Genomic DNA, 15,525 nt, shown 5'->3' with positions numbered 1-15,525 from the left:
TAAAATGATCATGTCACCTCTTCCTCTTTCCCTGGCTTCTTCCTTCCCGGCTCTGTCCTTGCTCTTTCTCCTGCTCTTTATTCATCCAGCTCGTACTCGTTCCCAGTGTGCATCACATTCTGCTTCCTTCTACCCTCTCTCTGTCTTCAGCTCCCTCTCCTCTCTCCTCCAGCTTCACACTCTGCCTTCCACCTGTCCTTGTTTAAAAGAGGGATTGAAATCTCAGGCCCTGGTGCTAGGAAACCTAAGTAGGACAGCTGGCTCTGCTCTTAGCAGACAAGTAACTTTGGGAAAGTTATTCTGAGCTTTAATTTCTTCGTATGTCAGATGGGGATAATAACGACTTCACAGGATTGTTTTAAAGATGATATGAGATAATCATACAAAGAAAGTGCTTGGGACGATGCCTGGTACATAGTAAGTACTAAAAAAAAAAAAAAGATACTTATTGCCCATCCGTATTCATTTCTTTTCCCCTCTGGTTCTCCTTACCCTTCTGCCAGACTGAGTCTCTGCAACCGCATTTCCCTAGAGACTGTCCAGTGGGGTACACTGGACAACTTTCCCCCCACTTCAGAGAATAGGCAAGACAGAAATGTGTCCTCTAGAAATTCATCTTAGAGAGCTGGAGCCAGAGGAGCTCGTCCTGGCACACTGGTGAGTACACTCCCTATCTCCCCAGAGAACCCGGCACTCAAGTGCATAATTCCACGGGGCTGAAAGCCAACCCAAACTTTGAGGGTAGCAGCTTCTGGCATGCTTTTATAGCCCAAGGATATTCAAGAAGCCTCGTACCACTTCTGAAGCCCTTGAGAATCATCGTCAGGTTGGGGTATTCACGCAGGTTAATTCGGCTGAACAGCATCTCCAGAAATGACAGATTGGAGGTCTTTTCCAGGTGGGTGAGGATGTTGTACACCACTCTGGGTACAGGGACATGATTTCTACAAGCTTCCATGGATTCCTTAAAAAATGGAATCGAGGATTATTATAAATGATTATAAAATGGAATGGACGTTTATTATACATTTGTGGTTTTCTAAGTCATAGGAATGGTATTTTGTTCTGTTAAGAAGGAATTTAACACAAATGTACAAACTCTAACGTAGAAAAGTCACAGTTCCACGTGTTTACTTTTAGAACTTCACATATATTTGGATTGTTAGTCATAGGAATAAATAACTTAGCCTTCTTTAAAATAAGTCTGCTTTGTGAACCTTATTTTAGGTACATTTGAAGGAAGAGAGAAATTTTAGGGAAGGAAAAGGGGAGTCAAAGGTTTTTACTGTGTAATTAATTCTCTAAGGCTCTGGGCAGAACTCTGTGGCAATGGGCCAAGGAGTTGGTCACAAGTGGCAATTCTGCAATTGCTTGTTAGCCTCTGCTCTCTCTCTCTCGGACTTGGGATGGCCTGAATGGGTTCTAGCCACAGGGAAATCATCCAGCGAACTCCTCTTCATGAAAGGCTGGCCGAAAAGAGAAACATGGCAGGAGAGAATTGACTGCATAACACTTCCTGAGCACCTACTAGGCTAGTCCTTGCGTACGTAGCAATGGATAAGATCACCATGGTGTTACCCATATTGAAGGAGGGACTCTGTCAGGTGCAGAAGATAGGCATTAAATAATAAACAAATTAAAGAAATGCCCAGTTGCTATGGAGAGAAGTGTTATGAAAGGAAAGCATAGATTTCTCTGAGAAATCAGTTAGATGAGTGGGTTAAGGAAGCCTCTCTGAGTGGTGACATCTGGGCTGTGACGTGAAGAGGGGTTGGAGCCAACCAGGCCGAGACTGGGAGAAGATCGTTCAACCACTGCTGCGCTTCTCTGGGCCTGGGACTCAAAAAATGCATTAAAACCCCCAAAATTATAAAAGAATGCCATTTTTGTCCACACAGCCATATCTTCCAGTGCCTGCCTTGCTTCACATCTGAATGGACTGTGTGCAACAAATTCTTGGGAATTGGGAGTGTACCCTTAGTGGGTTGAATGGTGTCACCCCCCCAAAAAGATATGTCCACTTGACCCCTGTGAATGTGACCTCATTTGGAAAAAGGGGACATTGGAAAAATTACATTTGCAGATGTAATTAAGTTAGGCTCTTGAGATGCCATTACCCTGGATTAAGGTGGGCTCTAAATCCCAATGACCAGTGTCCTTATAAAAGAAGAGAAGGAGAAAAGACAAGGAAAGGAAAAGGTGATGTCGAGATTGATGTGGAGATTGAAACAGCGATCGTAAGTGATTTTTCTACAAGCCCAGGACCACAAAGTGTTGCTGGTACCACCAGAAGTTAGGAGAGTCAGGGAACGGATTCTCCCTCAGAGCCTCGAGAAGGAACCTTGATTTTGTACTTCTGGCTTTGAAAACTGTGAGACAATACATTTCTCTTGTTTTAAGCCACTGGGGTTGAGGTGATTTGTATGGCAGCCCCTGTGACCCCGTCTTCCCCTGAAAATGAACCTTTGGGACTAGGCCTTCCGAGCTCCAGAAGCCCTCGGGCTTGGGGTGTGAAACTTCAGTGATGGGACTTCTTGGTGGGGGCTGGGCTGCCATGGGAAAGTGGGCAGCGCGACTCACCCGGTATATTGTCTCTGTGATGAAGGAGCTGTCTCGGAGGCCTTCGAGGAAGGGAAATGGCTTGTATATGGCATAAGCAATCTCCAGCTTCTGGTATACGAAGTGCTGGAGAAGAGCCTCTTCTAAGGCCCTGGTCATGGTGAACATCCTATGAAAGAGGCATGAGAGGAGAGGAAAGACTCCAGGAACTCGGGGAGCTGCTCTTTGCGCTCAGTGGGCATCTTCAGACCAGCATCCTGGTACCAAAGGTAGTAGCCCTTGGTAGTCTGCAAAGCAACTCCTGCCTCAAAGCGTCGTGGGCATAAGAGGCAATGACCATGCCCAGTGACCATGGAGGCAGAAAGTAACCTAAAAGATGATGCTGAAATCCCAAAGGGGCTGCTGGTAAACGTAAGACAGATAGTCAAAATAGCTAGTATCTATTGAGTACTTCCTATGTGCCGGGCTTTGTTCTAAGGGTTTCACATGCAGCAACTTATTTGATCTTCACAAAACGCTTGCAAGAGGGTTACTATGATTTTACCCATTATATTGTGAAGGACCCCGAGACATAGAGTTGTTTACTAAGTTGCCCCAAATCGCACGACTTGAAAGTGGTAGAGGTAAACAAATTCCAACTTTCTGCTTCTAGGTTTATGGTCCTAAGTTCTATGGTCCATGGCTATGTTGAACGGAGTTAAGATTGCCTGGGCGGCAGCTTAACGCAAACATTAGCAAAGCTTGTAAAAAGGGACCACCCAATAATGAGTAGAAAGATGAAAACCTGATAATATTTAGAAAATTTAGTAACCCACCTACAATCTTTGACACACAAGCAGGCCAAACATAAGCAGACATGAAAGATGTGAAAGACATGATTAGTAAAGGCAAAGTAACTAATTTATTATATGTATCAATTTCATATCTCAGAAAAGACATGCACCTTTCCCATGCCCATGCAACATTTATAAAAATTAACCACTGATAGACCAGGAGAAAATATCCATGTTATAATAGGCAGAAAACACACAGATAACATTCCTGACAAATTGTCAAGAAAAGAGTACTAACAAAAAGTTCAACCATCCAGAGATATTTTTTTAAACAAAACAGAGATCCCATCTTTCCAATTTCATTTTGTGTATGACTGAAAATTAAACTATAAGTAATGACTGTTTCCAGGATTAATCCCAGTGGTAGACTGAGCAGCCCTGCTCTCTCTACTCATTCCCACATCCTTTAAGTTTGACAGAAAAAAAGAAACATATTGTAAAAATAGAATAATCCATAATAGTACTGGAAAAGAAAAGATGTCATAAGAGGTCCATAATCATGAAGAAATCCTGGAAGATTGAGAACAGGTGGAAGGGAAATCTAGCATCCATGATATAGACAGAATCCATCATACGGGGAAGAATACTGCCAAGATCAGCACAGAGCCAGAGAAAGCCAGTATGAACAGGTGGTAAGAAGAGCAAGTGGCCGTGGGGTTACATTTAGGATGATTAATTATACTACAGCATTCAGGACATAATATCCACCAGGTTCCTTATCCTTCATCTGTTATAATTCTCAAGAATGAAAGCAAGGCACAGAGAGGTTAAGTAACTAGCCCAAGGTTGGCAAAGCAGAGCTTGTCTGACTAAAGCCCCATTTTTCACTAGTGCATGATATTGGGTCTCATATGCTAGTGTTCAGACTTTTATCATGTAAAAGGAGTCTTAAAAACGAATAAACAAAAGACAAACATCCATGTAGAAAAAAAAGCAAAACACAGATAGGCAATTAAGTCAAGTGTGCAATAAATATATAGAAAACATGGCAATTCACTAGTAGTTGGGACAGTACAAAAGAAGACAACTTAATAATGTTTGCCTATCAAAATGTTCCACATAGAGAATAAAAGCAATAATCACAGATGCTTCTGGTGAAAATGTAAAAAGGTCCAAATGTTCTGGAGGCTAATTTAGCAATCAGGGTCAGATGCTCTAAAGTATATATTCCCTTGAGTCCCAAATTCCACTTCCAAGAATTTATTTCAAGGAAGCAATCATAAATGTGCTTCAAAATATATATATAAAAAGTTCATGAAACACTGGAGAGGAAATTAAATGTTCTCTCCTTATTGTCTCTTTCCCACCAACTACCTCTAGTCACTTGCACAATGGATAATAAATGAGTTGCCCATTTGGGGCAGAGTGCAAATCACAAAGCACAGAAGAGAAGAGTAGAGAGCAAATCCTGGTTCCATCCACAACAACAGGCTAGAATTTAGGGAAAGAAGAATTGAGCTGTGTCTCTGCTCCCCCACCACTCCCACGTCTGTCCCCCTTTTTTGGAGTCTCTGGTTAAATCCCACATTGCTCTCTATCTTTGGAAGACAATATTTTACAAAGAGAGAGGCTCACAATTTCAATAGTTGGGTTCCACCCTGTAGCTGCTGCCAGGAAATCAGCTATCAGAGCCCAATCACCAAAAAGAAAGAATAAAGCAGCTGAGACAAAAACCCACCTGGATGCTCGGTCAGCCACCTGCTCCTGCCCCTTTCCCGGTCCAGGGGCCGGGCCAGGGATCACTCCCGGAAGACTGAGAGAACAGCAGGGAGATGCCAGTGGGTGAAACAGGAAGTCTGTGCTTTGCCACATGCAGAGAGGGCCAGGCTTCCGGAGAAAAGAAAAGTGAAAGTATTTGGAGCAGATCGTGCAGGAAGCTGAAGACAGTGCCTGCTGCCTCCCTCCATCTCCATCTCCGTCCAGACACTTGTGAGGTTCCCGGGGCATTTGGGGGAGGTGGAGGGTGGTGCCTTCTGGACCAGCCTGGGGAGGGGTATGCAGAGGGGAGGAGGCAGAGGGGTCCAGCCCCAGGGGCCACGGGAGGGAAATGGGAATCTACCATCTATATACTTCCCTACCCACTTCTATTTCCCCAGGACTTGTTCTTCTTCTGTACTTTTGGGGGGATGAAAATGTTCCACACTGAAGTGGGGTGATGGTTATACAACTGAATAAATTTACTAGAAATCATCAAACTTTAAAAAACAAACAAAAACCAAAGGGGAGGGGAGGTGACTCAGAAATGCCCATAATTTGTCAGGATAAAATTATTGCCTAAGAAAGTTGAGATAAAAGGGAACCTGAATATAATCTGAAATCACGTAGAGGTAGGCAGATCTCTGGGCAGGAAAGTGATCAGGGGCCAGGCAGGCATTTGGGAGCCGGGGATGTGAGGAAGTCAGGTCTAAGGCAGAGCTGGGGCCAGGAGAAGACTCGAGAACAGCCACTTGCAGGATACCCCCTCCACACACCCTTTAAAAATTCCTTATGTACATTGGCATGGAAGGTCTGTGAGAACACAGAAATCCGTTTAACGTTATTTAAATCAGTAATTCTCAAATGTGTTCTACCCATGAGTTCCCCTTACCGGGACACCCATGCTTTTTCCTTAGGGAAAAAAAAGATGGGAGAAAGGATTCTGGGGTCTAAGAAGCCTTGAAGCCAAGGCTCACGTGCTCAAGGGAGAGCCCTTCCATGCTTGCTATGGAGGCACCAGGACACCTGAGTATTTTCTAGAGCAACAGGCTCAGCCCTGGTGTGGGAAGGTCACCACTGTAAGAATGACAGACGCAGAGGAGCCTCAGGAAGCCCATGGTAATGGAGGGAGGCCCAGGACACAAAGTGACACTCCCAGCCGAGGAGAGGGTTCTGTGGTGCTCGGTAGCACACAGCACTGTGCGGTGCAGGGACGTGGGCAGCGAGAGGGATTCAGACCATTTTGTACAATTGTCACACTTCATTTACCTGAAGCCCTCCACTTACCCTGGAAGACCCCCTCATGGACACTGGACATCCCAGCCTGGAACCAAGAATCTCCTCCTTTAGACCTGCCCAAAGATAGATTAGGCAAAGACACCGAAAAAAAAAAAAAAAAAAAAGCAGGGGTGGAAACATAATGCCAGATTGGACAGAAATGATTAAACTAGAAAAAGATGTGAATAAAGATAAAAGATGTTTCTATCTCAGCCACGCATGCTTGAGAATACAGTAATAATGGGAAAACTTCCGCTGTTTATTTCAATGACACATGTACTGAGAATTTACTAAAATTAGGTATAATTCCTTTTTAGCTCAATTTTATTGAGGTATAAAATGCATTCATCTTAAAGTGTACATTTAACTCGATGAGTTTTAACAAATGTAATCATAATTACAGTTAAGATATAGATCATTTCCATCATTCCAGAAAGTTCCCTCGTACCCTTTGCAGATAGCCTCCTCCCCAACCCCAGCATCAGGCAACCATGATGTGCCTCCTTTCTTGTTACTGGTATCAAAGTTTTACATAAATGAAAACATACAGTAGGTGCATTTTGATGTGTGGCTTCTTGGGGTCGTCATAATGCTCTTGAGATTCACCTCTGTTGTCGAGGGTCAATAATTTATTCCTCTTTAGCCGGTGTGCTGGCCAGCTCTTGTTCAACCTGTCCAATCACCATGATGTCACCAATGTAATTGATCAGTGTGATGTTCTATGGGATGTCCAGGTGATCCAGATCTCTACAGACTATATTATGACAAAGGGCAGGTAAGTTAATATAACCCCAAGACAAGACTGTAAATGAATGTGCCTATCTGTCATGCAGGAACTAAAACTCTTTCTGATCCTCCTTTCCAACGGAAAGAACACATTTGCCAAATCAATGGCCACATACCGTGTATGTGAGGTCCGTGGAATGACCTGGGCTGGGAGTCTTACTGCCCAGACTGCTTATTTTCTTATCCCAGTCTTTGGCCATCCTGTAAATTCTGAGATTTTTCTGCCTGAGTTAGTCAGTGTCAGTTTTGATCACTTAAACCCCAAAACTTCAACTGAATAAAAGTTGGTACCAGAGAATGAATTGTGGGCAATGAATCTGCACAGAAATATGCTCAAACTGAGTTTGGTTATCTGACCTACCTGCACATAAACGTAGTGGACATCCCATTCGTGTTCAAAGATGGGAGTTTGGTAGACTTTGGCAAACAGTGGCAAAGTAACACATTAACTTCTAGCACTGGATTGTGATTAGGACTCTACATTTCACTCCCAGATTCCAAGTGCCAGATCTTAGCACACTTAGCAAAATGGGGAGGAATTTTCCAGGTAGAAAGAAAGCACTGACTGGCCTTCAGAGATTCCCACCTCCTTGGCCTAAATCTGGGTGGGAAAACAGAGACAGGACGGAGGCCAGAATCTTCTTATCCCATGGGTCATACGGAAGAAAAAGAAAAAGAAAACAACTCTGCTCCTGTGTTAGGAACCAGCGACTATCTGATGGGCATAGATGGTCTTGGTCCAGGATCTGTTATCTCAGGGAGATTGGTTCTCTAGCGAACGTAGAGAAAAACAAGACATGTGGGAGATACAAGCTAAAATTCCAACCTATTGTTATCTGGGCTAATGCATGATATTGCAAACTAGGGCTTTCTTGTAAACTTGACGGGACTTCCCCTGAGGAGCGCCAAAGACCTTGTGCTTCCAAGCAAAAGAAGCTGGCACATTTATGTCATTGTCCCGCTGAGTGGTGGCCTGGGTCTGCCTGCCGCTTAAGGGCAGGAAGAGGAGAGAGAGAGGAGACACCACAGCAGGTTCTTGTAGTCTGTGCCAGGCCTCATCCGGGCCACTGTGCCCCATGAAGAGGACAGCCATGCCCAACAGAGGCTCAGCTTCACAGCCCATTTGCCCCACAACGTGAGAGAGGGAGAGACAAAGGACGGGCAGTGGGTGGTGACAGGCAGTCCCAGGTGTGCGAAGCACCTGGTAGACACGCAGACCCCACCCACTGGGAAGATGTCCTCATCAATATCCCCAAATCTGGAATCTGTCCCAGCCAGATGGATGTTCACTTCTTTGGAGGAAAGAAAGAGCAGAAGTGGGCAGAAGGGTAGAAATCTCTGGCCCTCTATACTTGGCAAACAGATTTGTGCAAATTTCTAGCACATCTATAATGAGCCAGACGAAGCAGGATTCGGTGGAATATACTTTGGAAACATCCTGCTTTGCTTCTGGTTCCCCAGACCTCGCCTGCTTTGGCCATTGCTCTGAGCGAGGCCCTGGATTCTGCAGATGCCCTGGCTCTCATTTGCCTGTCTTGGATCCACTGTCCTACCTGGATTTCTAGTCCTCCAGTTTTGTTTATTTTATTTGCGCTTTGCTCCCGTTTCTTTTTCTTCCAACTTTATGCTGATACGGTGTGTTCTTGTAAGTTGCTTTAAACCCTTTACAGAATGAAGGCCGGCTATGTGTGAAAAAAATTCTGTACAAACATAAATGCGATGTACTTGGTAGCTAGCATCCCATTGTCCTTTGAGGTCTAGGTAATGTCAGTTCCAAACCCTTTCCCCATCCCGTGGGAAGCCTGTCACCCTGATTTCAGGGACGAGTTGAAGCTCAGTTTTTTCTAATTACTCTGGCTGCATTTGTAAAGTGCCCATGAATTCAAGAAAACTTAGAATGGCACACCAAGCCTCTCTGGTCAAACTTGGCACTTCCCTCGGGTTTCAGGAGTGGGGAGTTTTCTCAGGCCTTTGGCTGCTTTCCAGCAATTTGAGGAACATCTTCCCCACCTCATAAGGCTGAGTATTTCAGCTCTGCTCAGCCCTGTGTCCAGTCCAGGCTGGGTACTGAGCCTGGCCGGATCTGAAATGTCTGGCTTTCCTTCTTTCCTTCTCACAACCACCTGAGCAGAGAGAGGCGGGGCAAACCTGGGGTTCACTTCCTGCCCCCCTACACTCTGCCCCCTCACCGCGAGGCAACCTGGATCCATTTGAGTGAAATCAACCTTTCCGCACTCTTTCCTTTGCACGAACAGTGACTTGTCTGCCGTGGAGACTGAGGTGGCCCTGCTCCTCCTCCCCGGGGCTGAGAACCGCCTGAGAGATTGGGCACAGGGCAACCTCGTGTTGGTACAACCACACCATGCTGTTCAGCGATTTCACTTTTACCCTTCGGGTGCCACACAGGACACATCGACCAATTGGTAGACTTTCACCTCAGAGCTCCGGGGAGGCACAAAGGCAGTAAACGTCTGCTCAAGGTTGACCCTGGGCCAGCTCCACGACCCCGTGGGGCTGGCAGTGGTAGATGGTGGGTGGAGGCAGCCAGCTCAGCCCCAGGTCGGTCCTCACCTCCTGTCCTTGATCCCCAGGTTGGCGTCTACGCTGGTTATTTCGGTCTTCCCAGACTCATTCCACAGGTATATGACAGAACAAGATTACACATAAATAAATACCGGGGAAATCAGATTTCTTAAATCACAGCAGATTAGCAGCCAGGGAAACTTGGAGCCATGTTGACTCGCGTCATTTTCTTATTTCCTTGCAAAAGCCATGCAGATGGACTGGCATGGGCAGAACTCCCTGGTTCTCTCGAGGCCTCGCTGCAGGGTTCCATGATTCCCAGGCCCTACGAATCCTCTCATTCCCCCCATGCCTCCTTTCTCCCTACGCCAGCCCCCAAAAGACAACTCTGCCCAGAAAAGTTTCTTTTAGAAAAAGTAACGTTGAAATTGGATGCCTGTTGTCAAACTTCTGGTTTCTGGGCAGCTGGGGGTTAGTTCTGCTCAGAGCTCATCTAAGCAGGGCATCTGAACACCACCGAGTTACAGGAAGTGAAAGCAGACCCAATACTGACAAAGGCAACTAGGTGGGGAGGGAGGCGTTGCTTTATCTCTTCCGGGATGTTACACATTTGACCAGGGAGGGAGGGAATTTGTCTTCTAAAACACAAGACAAAGACTTCAACACGTTCTTGTTAGAAATTAAAGCAACATGAAAGTGTATGGAAACCCCCTAACCCAGACTCCAATGCTGGCCGGGCCCCAACAAGGCACCTGCATTGCGATCAGCAGTGGCAGAAGGTAGGTCCTCAGCACCCAGCACCCTCACTCCTGGCAGCCAAGGATGCAGCCCACAGCTGCTCCTCCACCTGGTCCCGAGAGATGGGAGATGAGCGAGCTTGAGTCCAGGCAGGGAAACGAAGGCACCGAGAAGTGAGGGTGGGCTAACGCTGACCTCATAAAATGAGCTGGGAGGTGCTGCCTTTTCTTCTATTTTCTGGAAGAGATGGGAGGGGACTGGTATCATTTTTTCTTTAAATGTTTTGTAGAATTCACTAGTGATACCAGCTGGCTCTGGTGCTTTCTTCTTTTGAGGTCTATTTTTTTTTAAGATTTTATTTATTTATTTATTTGAGAGAGAGAGAGCGAGAGAGCCCGTGAGTGTATGCACACACACCCATGAGTGGAGGGTGGGAGGGTAGGGGGTGGGGTGGTGGTGGAGGGGAAGGGCACAGGGAGAGGGAGAGAATCTCAAGCAGATTTCACACTGAGCGAGGAGTCTGATGTTGGCCTTGATCCCACAAACTTGAGATCATGACCTGAGCCTAAATGAAGAGTCAGGTGCTCAAATAAGCCACCCAGACACCCCTTTTGGAGGTCTATTAATCATTGATTCAATCCTTTTAATAGGTATAGGTTATTCAGATGATTGTTTCTCCTTGTGTGAACTTTGGTAGTTTGTGTCTCTTAAGGAATTTGTCTGTTTCATCTTCTATCAAATTCTTCGTCACAGTTTTCCGTGGTATTATTTCTCTATCTTTTTAAGGTCCATGGGATTAATAGTGATGACCCCCTCTTTCATTTCTGATATCAGTAATGTCTGTCTTCCTCTCTTGTACTTTGTTAGCTTTTCTAGAGGTTTATCAATTTTATTGATTTTCCCAAAAAATCACCTTTTGACTTCATTGATATTCTCCGGTGTTTTCCTGTTTTCAGTTTCATTGACTTCTACTCTAATTTTTATGATTTATTTTTTTCTGCTTGTATTAGATCTCGGTTTCTCTTTTTTCTTTAGTTTCTGTAGGTTGAAGCTTAGATTATTCATTTAGATCTTTCTTCTTGTCTAATCTGTGCATTCAATGCTGTATATTTTCCTCAAGCCCTGCTTTTGCTACATCCCAGATATTTTAACAAGTTGTGTTTTCATTTTCATTTAGCTCAAAATATTTTATAATTTCTCTTGATATTTCTTCTTTAACCCTAGAAGTGTGCTCTTTAATTCCAAGTATTTGCGGGAATTTTCCAGCTATCTGTTATTTCTACTTTTATTTCATTATGCTCTGAGAACATATTTTTAAATGATTTCTATCCTTTAAAAATTTTTAGAGTGTTTTATAGCCCAGAATATGGCATATTTTAGTAAATATTCCATGTGAGCTTGAGGGGTATGTGTATTTTGTTGTTGTTGAGTGGAATATTCTATCAATGTCAACTAGATCAGGTTGATTGATGGTGCTGTTCAGGTCAACTATATTCTTACTGATTTTCTTCCTGCTTGATCTATTAATTACTAAAATAGGGGCATTGAAGTCTCCAACAATTGTAGGGGATTTGTCTATTTCTCCTTGTAGTTCTATCAGTTTTTGGATCATGTACTTCGATGCTACTTTGTTAGTTGCGTGCGCGTTAAGGATTCCTGTGTCTTTCTAGAGAAACTGACCTCTCTATCACTATGTAATGCTCCTTTTTAGCTCTGACAATTTTCCTTATTCTGAAGTCTGCTTTGTCTGAAATTAATATAACTATTACAGCTTTCTTTTGATTAATGTAGGCATGGTAAATCTTTCTCCATCGCTTCACTTTGATTCTACCTGTGTTTTTATGTTTCAGGTGGCTTTCTTTTTTTTTTTTTTTTAAAGATTTTATTTATTTATTTGACAGAGAGAGAGTTAGCGAGAGCAGGAACAGAAGCAGGGGGAGTGGGAGAGGGAGAAGCAGGCTTCCCGCCGAGCAGGGAGCCCGATGTGGGGCTCGATCCCAGGACCCTGGGATCATGACCTGAGCCAAAGGCAGACTCTTAACGGCTGAGCCACCCAGGCGCCCCCAGGTGGCTTTCTTATATACAGCATATAGTTGGGTGGTTTTTTTGTTTTGTTTTGTTTTCACTCTATTGATCTTTGCCTTTTAATTGTTATATTGAGATCATTCACACTTGGAGTATTTGTGTAGTTGGATTAATATCTACATGTTTTTACTCATTATTCTTGTCTTTGATCCTACTTTTTCTTCTTTTCTTTTTCTGCCTTTTATGGTTTTAATTGAACATTTTATGACCCCATTTTATCTTCTCCCCTAGCATATGAATTATGTTTCTTTTAAAACATTTTTAGTGGCTTTCCCTAGAGGTTGCAATATATATTTACAACTAGTCATATCTGTTAGTTATTTATTTACTTATTTATTTTTACTTTGCTTGATACCATTTATTTTCTTCATATCCATGTTTTCAAATTACACTATCTTGCTTCATGGGAGATGCATGCATCTTATAACGGAATGTCACAAACTTCTCCCTCCTGTCTTTATCAACATTTCTGTTGTCATTTTGCTAATCCAAATGCTCTCATCACATAGTTGTTATTATTACTTTGAACAAACAGCTATCTCTTAGATCATTTGAGAATGGGAAATTAGTGAGAACTCCAAAAGCTAGCTTTTGTTTGTATAGATTATATCAATTGATATTTGCCATATTAGGAATTAAAACCTTGAGCACTTAAATATTTATTTGTTCATTAATAAAAATAATGAACTCATTACCTGCTAATATAAATGACATATTTTATGAAAAATAACTGTGTTTTCTAAAAGAAAGTAAATTAGTAAGAAGATTAGCAATGCTTTATATTTTCACAGATCTCTTTAATAGTTGGCTCAGTATTCTCAGTTGGAATAGACAGCTGGATTCTCCTATCAGCTCTGCATTCAATCTTTTGTGATACCAGAGAACATGTATTCCCTGGGGAATTCCGCTATACATGTGTGACAGGACAAGAGAGAAAAAGGGTTAATAGTATCTTAGTACTATTATGAAAACTGTTTCGACCCTGGTCATACCTGAAAGGGTCTTACATAATCCCAGGGGTCCCTGGACCATACTTTGAGAATCACTATTTTAAAATAATTTTTGAGGGGCACCTGTGTGGCTCAGTCAGTTGAGCTTCTGCCTTGGCTCAGGTCATGATCTCAGGGTCCTGGGAAGGAGCCCCGCATCGGGCTCTCCGTTCAGTGGTGAGTCTGTTTCTCCTTCTCCCTCTGTGATCTCTCTCTCTCAAATAAATAAATAAAATCTTCTAAAAATTTTTAAAAAATAATTTTTGAGATGTGCTTTTGTTTTCAAATAAAATTTATGGGTTTTAGACATCACTATTTTAACGGGTTTTGGTGATGCCTTCCACTTCTTTTATAACAAAATTTTGCTGGTTTTGTTTTCTTAATTAACTTTGATTTCTTAATTCTTTTATTATAGTACATCATCAAATAATTTGTCCTAGAGAGTGTGTCAGTAAGAATGGAGTAGATTATTCTATTGCAACAATGATTCCAAAATCTCAGTGGGTCACTGGCCTCTGCTTCAGGGAATCCTCACCTTGGATTCTGTCTTTGGCTGATGAGTAGCTGCCATCTGAAATGACATCTGAAGTGACAGCCACTGTAAGAGAGGAGAAGTGAGCATGGCTAATCGGGGGTTAGCTTGGAATTCTGCCAAAGTGATACCTATCAGTCCAAGGAGGCAGGGAGATGCGATCTTACCTTTGCCCAGAAGTAAAGAACATGGCATTGAAAATTGTGTGACCGGGACGCCTGGGTGGCTCAGTCGGTTAAGCATCTGCCTTCAGCTCAGGTCATGATCCCAGGGTCCTGGGATCGAGCCCCGTGTTGGGCTCCCTGCTCAGCGGGGAGCCTGCTTCTCCCTCTTGTCCTTCCCTCCCCTTGTTCCTTCTCTCAAATAAATAAATGAAATCTTAAAAAAAAAAAATGAAAATTGTGTGACCAACACAGATGGTGCAAGAGTGAACTATTTTCTGAGCCCTTGCACAGCTATTTGTTTTAATTGAAGTTTGGTTGACACACGATATTACATTAGTTTCAGGTGTGCATTATGCTCTGCTCAGCACAGTGCACCTTGCACAAGTTAGCTTGCCTTCACACAGGAATAACTGAACAGGATGTATATTTTTTAGTCATTTCCTTTTACCTTTGAATCTATAGATTTGCATAACTGTTTTAGACATTTATGGTTTCAAGTTTAGTTGGTTGGTCCCCCTCCCCCTTTTTTACCCGCTATGTTCTGGGAAAATGCTCTTCTTATTTACAACCATTTTAACTAACCTTTTTTTCTTTTCTTTTTTAATTTTAGCAACCATTTTAAATTTCCAGGCCTGCTGTCTTATTATCTGATCTTTTCTTCATGTCATCCTGGACAAAATATATTCTCCTATCCATACAACAATATACTTGTTTTTTGGAAACTCTTTTCTGTCTCCAGCACTATTTCTATGTATGCTGGGGTAATTTTTGTTCTTTGCTCATCTGGGTTCCACTCCTTCCTGTGATAGGTTTGCACAAATGCGTGTGGCCTCTTGTTTGTTCCTACTTAAGGGCGAGGCACTAAAGAGCTAGTTTTCAACTCCATTTAATGAGAAGGGCTTGAAAACCTGTGGTCTTGGCTGCGTGAATCCCAAATGCCTGAGGGTGAAGGCCTTTTTTTTTTTCCTGAGTCATCTGTATTTTTCTTAAGAAGCAGCCTCTAGTCTCTTGCCTGGATGCGGGTGCGCTGCATGGGGGCGTCAGAGGGGAGCAGATCATTTAGTATTTTGCCTTTCAATTAATCCTGCTGGCTTACGCTTGCATCTCCCTCCCAGGCCCCACTGCCTCTCAGGGACTGCAGGACATACTGGACCCTTTCCTCGCCCCTGGGATCCTGGGCCACCAGCGATAGCAGTTAGCACTGGGACCGCTTTTGCTCTTTCAGACTTTGGTTTCAATTTCTCACCTAACTCCCTTCCCTCAGTTATAGTGCCTTTAATTCCTTTACTCTCATTTTAGGGAGCCCTCTAGTCTGAGGGGAGCAAAGCACTTGTCTTGGGTCA

At 43.4% G+C, this 15,525-nt stretch overlaps 2 protein-coding genes across 14 annotated transcripts in view; one reads left to right on the top strand and one right to left on the bottom strand.

Moving 5' to 3' along the window:
• SP110 (SP110 nuclear body protein) overlaps positions 1–5,229 on the bottom strand; it is a 40,818-nt gene extending 35,589 nt beyond the window's left edge. For all 8 annotated transcript variants that reach the window (XM_081813431.1, XM_081813429.1, XM_081813432.1 and 5 more), the window contains exons 1-3: positions 5,071–5,229; positions 2,581–2,728; positions 796–964 (exon numbers count right to left, since the gene is read on the bottom strand). In XM_081813431.1, coding sequence (XP_081669557.1) covers positions 796–964; positions 2,581–2,728; positions 5,071–5,204 — 451 coding nt within the window. In that variant the 5' untranslated portion in view covers positions 5,205–5,229. The remainder of the gene's footprint in view (positions 1–795; positions 965–2,580; positions 2,729–5,070) is intronic.
• The window catches only part of LOC102742152 (nuclear body protein SP140-like protein), a 62,613-nt gene continuing 52,287 nt past the window's right edge, over positions 5,200–15,525 (top strand). For 2 of the 6 annotated variants that reach the window (XM_081813426.1, XM_081813427.1), the window contains exon 1: positions 10,147–10,453. In XM_081813426.1, the coding sequence (XP_081669552.1) occupies positions 10,365–10,453 (89 nt within the window). In that variant the 5' untranslated portion in view covers positions 10,147–10,364. Of the gene's footprint in view, positions 5,322–7,008; positions 7,141–10,146; positions 10,454–15,525 lie in introns of those variants that run through there. The other 4 variants (XM_081813425.1, XM_081813424.1, XM_081813422.1 and 1 more) reach the window with 4 other exon arrangements.

The sequence above is a fragment of the Leptonychotes weddellii genome, chromosome 3, assembly GCF_054177405.1.
Source record: "Leptonychotes weddellii isolate Sample4059 chromosome 3, ASM5417740v2, whole genome shotgun sequence".
NCBI lineage: Eukaryota > Metazoa > Chordata > Mammalia > Carnivora > Phocidae > Leptonychotes > Leptonychotes weddellii.
Note: the sequence above shows the minus strand (reverse complement) of the source record. Positions and strands in the feature narration are given on the sequence as shown.